Source organism: Panthera uncia, chromosome E1 (genome assembly GCF_023721935.1).
Source record: "Panthera uncia isolate 11264 chromosome E1, Puncia_PCG_1.0, whole genome shotgun sequence".
Taxonomy (NCBI): domain Eukaryota; kingdom Metazoa; phylum Chordata; class Mammalia; order Carnivora; family Felidae; genus Panthera; species Panthera uncia.
This window is the reverse complement of record NC_064814.1, coordinates 5,475,957-5,481,677: the sequence shown is the minus strand read 5'-3', so window position 1 is coordinate 5,481,677 and position 5,721 is coordinate 5,475,957. Positions and strand designations below refer to the sequence as shown.

The 5,721-nt window shown below is 52.2% G+C and overlaps 1 protein-coding gene across 1 annotated transcript in view; it reads right to left on the bottom strand.

Moving 5' to 3' along the window:
- The window catches only part of GALK1 (galactokinase 1), a 5,747-nt gene extending 4,764 nt beyond the window's left edge, over positions 1-983 (bottom strand). The window contains exon 1 of the mRNA XM_049635718.1: positions 765-983. Coding sequence (XP_049491675.1) covers positions 765-929 — 165 coding nt within the window. The 5' untranslated portion in view covers positions 930-983. The remainder of the gene's footprint in view (positions 1-764) is intronic.
- Positions 984-5,721: the final 4,738 nt, after the last annotated feature.

The window sequence follows — 5,721 nt, the reverse complement described above, 5'->3', positions numbered from 1 at the left end:
TTCTTTGGTCTCAGGGAAGACCCTGAGTGCTGAGCTGGCCCTGGGGGCTTGGGTTCTGCCCTTGGGTCTTGGGGGGAGGGGGGGGCAGGACCACTGCTGCAGAAGTGTAGACCCGGACTCTGCCCTGAATATGGGCTCCCGGCTGTGGGGCACGGAGCAGGATTAGAGAGTAAGAGGAGCTCCAACTGATGCGTTCCCATTATGGAGTGGTCTCAGGTGCACTGTACCCGCTCGCTGGCCAAGCCGCACCAGGTGGAAAGAGCTGAGAGGCCTGACTCCAGCCCCACCAAGAACCAGCTGTGTGACCTTAAGCAGATCACTGACCCTCTCTGGGCCTCAGTTTCCTCCCGAACGGGTAGGACCAGGAGGTCTGGGGCTAGTTCCCCCAGGTCTGCGTTTGGGGCCCCCGGAAGCCAAAGCCCCGAAGCGCCCCCATTCCGCAAGCCACACTGGAGCCGCACAAGTTGAGGTGGCTCCCAGCGTGATGGGGAGGATCACGTCCACAGAGGGCGGGCTTGAGCGAAGAGGCGCCGGCACACCCCCTCCTAGCCTACTTCCTCGCGGATCCCCCGCTTCCTCCCTTCCAACGTGGGAAATACCCCGTCCCCGGGTCTCTCCGACGTGCTCGTCCCCCAAACCCGGGGCAGGAGGGCTAAAGTTTGGCGCGGCCGCCCAACATCCACGCAGGGACCGGGCACCTCCCCGCGCGCCTAAGGCCGGCCCTGCCGCTGGGGAGGCTCGAGGCTCCCCGCCCGGCCCCTCACCATGGGCAGCACCAGGCCCTGGTTGTAGTCCGTGTGCTCCCCGATCAGGTTGACGCGGCCCGGCGCCGACACCGCCAGCTCGGGCTCGGCCCCGAACTCCTCCCGGAACGCTCTACGGGCCTCGGCCAGCAGCTCCCCGGCCTGGGGCTGTCTCCAAGCGGCCATGATGCTCACCCTGCAGCGAGGCCAGGTCGGCGCGGGATGCCCGGGGCGGGGCCGCGCGGGGGCGGCGCGCATTCCTGCACGCGCCCCCCGCCCCCACCGCAGGCCTCCTCCCGCCCCCGCCGCGCCGGGCCCGCCCCCGCGCGCCTCGCGGCCCAAGCCACCTGCTGGGCGCTCGGGGTTGGGATCTCCCCTACACCCCCGCCGCGGAAGGATCTTCCCCACACCCCCGCCGCGGCGGGCGGCGGACTTTGGAAGAGACCGGCGGGTGCCCACTCGAGTGGTATTGGCCGGACTGGAAGATCTGAGCTGCCCTTCCCTGGCCCTGGTGCCCCTTTCTCCGCTACCAACACCGGCCAGGCCATTCACCCACAGCCAGAGGAGCAGGGCTGGCATCCAGCCGACCTGAATTTCCCAAAGGGCTCTCCCAGGTCCTAGAGTCCTGCCGCCGCGAGAGGTCATCAGACCCTGATCTTGGGTCTCTGAGAGGGTGGCCTGGCACGATGCGTAAATTGAGACGAGGAAAGCCAAGTTTGGGTGGTGACCAGGGAGTCGCTTTCTACAGGCCCTTTTGTATAGTGGCCCCGCTGTCATAACTGCTAGCAACGGAAGGAGGAAGGAGTGGCAGTTGGACAGCAGTGGCCCCAGCCTCCACTGGAAGGACCTACCGGGGCTGCCAAGGTAGGTGGGGCTGTTGGCCCCAGCAGGTGCTTCCTCAGTCCTGAGCCTTGGACCCAGCATCTGACACTCACCACCGCCTCTTTCACCAGCTTGCGTCCTGAACCTTCAAGCTGTCCCTGCCTGGACGCCTGTCCACATTTGCATCTATATGAAACCGTGAAGCAGAAATGCTGAAATGTAAGCAGCCTATTTGGGACTAGGGTGGGGGGCTTTGTGGAGAGTTGTGGCCAGGTTTAGAGCTTGGGGTCTGCTGGGGGGGTTGCCCAAAGAGTGGAGTAGTGCATTTAAAATGCATCTCTGATACTCATCATGATGAGCCCAGAGTAATGTATAGAATTGTTGAATCATTATGTTGTACACCTGAAACTAATATAACACTGTATGTTATGTACACTTCAATTAAAAAAAAAATGCAGCTCGGGGGGTGCCTGGGCGGCTCAGTCAGTTGAGCCTCCAACTCTTGATTTCCACTCAGGTTCTGATTCCAGGGTCGAGGGATCGAGCCTCCAAGCTCAGCGTGGAGCCTGCTTAACATTCTCTCTCTCCCTCCCCCCCCCTCCTGTTTGCGTGCTCTCTCTCTAAAATAAAATAAATTTTTTTTTAAGAAAAATTTTAAAAGGCAGCTCTGAAAACTTCTAGAAATAAATATAGGGATAAATCTTTGTGACCTCGGCAGTGGCTTTTTTGATATGACACCAAAAGCACAAGAGATAAAAGGAAGATAGGTAAGTTGTACTTCATCAAAATAAGATACTTTCCTGCGTCGAAGGACACAATGAAGAAAGTAAAAAGACAACCCACAGAATGGGAGAAAATATTTGCAAATCATATATTTAAGGGCCTTGTATCAAGAACATATAAAGAACTCCTACAACTCAAAAAAGACAAATAAACTTAAAATAGGCAAACGACTTGAACGTTTTCCCCAAGAAGATTACAAATGGCCAATAAGCACATGAAAAGGTGCTCAACATCATTAGCATTAAGGAAATGTAAACCAAAAGCACAATGAGGTGCTATTTCACACCCATTAGTATGGCCAAAATGAAAGACAATAGCAATTACAGCAACGTTGCTGAGAATGTGGGGAAATCAGAACCCTCAGTCTCTGGTGGGAATGTAAAACAGTTAAGCATTTCCACCAAATGCTCAACATAGAGTGCCCATGTGACCCAGGAATTTCACTCCTAAGTACGTACACAAGAGAATTGAAAACGTAGGTCCAGGGGCGCCTGGGTGTCTCTGTCGGTTGAGCGTCTGGACTTCGGCTCAGGTCATGATCTCACGGTTCGTGGGTTCCAGCCTCGCATCCGACTCACTGCTGTCAACGCGGAACCTGCTTCAGATCCTCTGTCCCTCTCTCTCTGTCTCTGCCCCTCCCCCGCGCCTTTCAAAAATAAACAAACATTAAAAAAAAAAAAAAATAGGTCCACACAAAACTTCTACATTAATGCTCACGGTAGGACTATTCACATTAGCCAAAAGGTGGTAACAAGTGAGGGCGCTTGGCTGGCTCAGTTGGAGGAGCATGCGACTCTTGATATTGGGGTCATGAGTTCGAGCTCCACATTGGGTGTAGAGATTACTAAAAAATAAATAAATATATAAACTTAAAAAAAAAAAAAAGATGTTAACAACCCAAAGGGATAAATGGATAAAGAGAATGTGGCATGTCCATAACAATGAATTTTGCTCAGGCATAAAAACAGTGAAGTGCTGGTACACAGTATGGAACTACATGGTTGAGCCTTGAACGCGTGGCAAAGGCCGGAAGCTAGTCACAAAAGACCACAAGTTGTATGATTCCAGATACACACAATGTTCAGAGTAGGCAAATCTGCAGAGACAGAAAGGAGATTAGTTGTTGCTTAGGGCTGAGGGAAATGGAGGGGATAAAGAGTGATAACCAAGGGTACCGAGTTCTCTTTGTGGTGTGGAAAGTGTTCTAAAATTGCCGGTGGTGATGGTTGCACAGATCTTCAAATATACTAAAACCACTGAATTTTATACTTGGAATGGGTGAATTGTATGATATGTGTAATGTATCTCAATAAAGCTGTTTTTTTTAATTTTTTTTAATGTTTATTTTTGAGAAAGACAGAGACAGAGCACCAGCTGGGGGTGGGGGTGGGGGTGGGGGTGGGCAGAGACAGAGGGAGACACAGAATCCGAAGCAGGCTCCAGGCTCTGAGCTGTCAGCACAGAACCCGACGTGGGGCTCGAACTCCTGAACTGTGAGATCATGACCCGAGCCGAAGTCAGACGCTTAACCAACTGAGCCACCCAGGCACCCCTAAATTTATTTTTTCATTTAAGTAATCTCTACACCCAACGTGGGGCTTGAACTCACAATCCTTAGATCAAGAGTCGAGTGTTCTTTTGACTGAGTCAGCCAGGCACCCCTCAATAAAAGATGCTTTTTAAAAAGAAAACCTTGGGGGGCACCTGGGTGGTTCAGTCAGTTAAGCATCTCTTTATTTAGGCTCAGGTCATGATCCGAGAGTCGTAGGATTGAGCCCCCACCTTGGGTGTAAAGATTACTTAAATGAATAATTAAATATCTAATTAAATAAACGCTTAAATAGGCTCCACGCGAAGGCTCTCTCTCTCCCTCTGCCCCTCTCCCCTGCTCATGCTTGCTCTCTCTATTATAAAAAACAAAAACAACTTGGGAAATGAAACTATCCCAAATTCCATCTACTGGCCTGCTCCCTTTGAGCGCTCCTCAGTAAAGCCTTTTTTAGCGTAGGCAAAACAAAAGACAAGACAATGAGTGGCCCTTGGCGCTGGCTGAAATGGGATTAAACTCATAAACCATGCCTCCCATCCAGGCACCACTCTCAGAGACGCTTGGGACCAGGCAACCACTTCTCTGTGAATGCTTTACCCACCTGAGCTCTGACACCCAACAGTCCTGAGCCCAAATCTCTGCTCTTACGATCTCAGGCAGATGACTGCACCTGAGCCTCAGTTTCTCATCTGCACAATGGGGGCTAGCGATTCCTCCCAATAAACGGTTATAAAAAGGAACTGAATGAGATCATTTTCATAAAGTGCCCAGCCTAGCACCTGGCACTGGTAAGCACAGAATAAATATTTGCTGTTATTATCAGTCATCCATTAATTCAACAGACACCAGTGGACTCTCCTGTGTGCAATTGGCCAGATAAAAGCCCCAGGCTCTCCTGCTCTGGGTGGGAGGCAGACACCATCCGGCCCCCTCTGGCTAAGTGCTGGGATGGAGGAGGAACGCTTTCTAAATAAGGAGAGAGAGAGGAGGGATCCCAATGCCTGCCAGGCCTACACCCTTGTTTTTATTTCCATTGTTTCACTTTGATTGAAAACATACCCATTTGCCCTATACTCGTCCTTTGTATTGTTTCAGTCTTAGAGAACCTGGATTTGATCTAAGGGCAAGTGTTCCTGTTTGTTCGGCAGAGGAACTCTGAAACATCGATTTTATTTGGAAGATGTGTTTACTCTGTTTCTGAAGCCCTTCTAGCGGGTTACATGAAATTTGTTCAGGAGAAGTCTGCCTCTGACCTCTGACCCTCGCTCCCACTTTTCTGGCCAGATGTCACAGGATTGGCGGGAGCGGGGCGGGGTGGCACCCTTATTGGTCTGTCCTCTGCTCTACTGGCTGAAAAACTCACTCGTACCAGCACAGCCAGAGCCATCTGTCACACGGGACTGCGGTATCGTGACCGAATTGCCAGTGATACCCACCACAGTGGTGGAAATACCATGGTGCCAGCCAGATGCCCAGTGGCTGAGGCAGGCCTAGAGGCTGCTGACCCACATCTGTCCAGGCGATAGTGAGAACTGGCTCCTGACTGAAGACAGGCACTCTAGAGGTGCCTCTTCCCTACCAGAATCTGTGTCCGTCTCTGTGCTGTTCTTAGCCTTTGGGTCCTTCCTGCTAGACTCAGTTTTTCAGGGCACCTGGGTGGCTCCGTCAGTTAAGCATCCAACTTCGGTTCTGGTCATGATCTCACGGTTCGTGGGTTTGAGCCCAGTGTCGGGCTATGTGTTGACAGCTCAGAGCCTGGAGCCTGTTTCGGATTCCGTGTCTCCCTCTCTCTCTGCCCCTTCCTCTGCTCATGCTCTCTCTCTC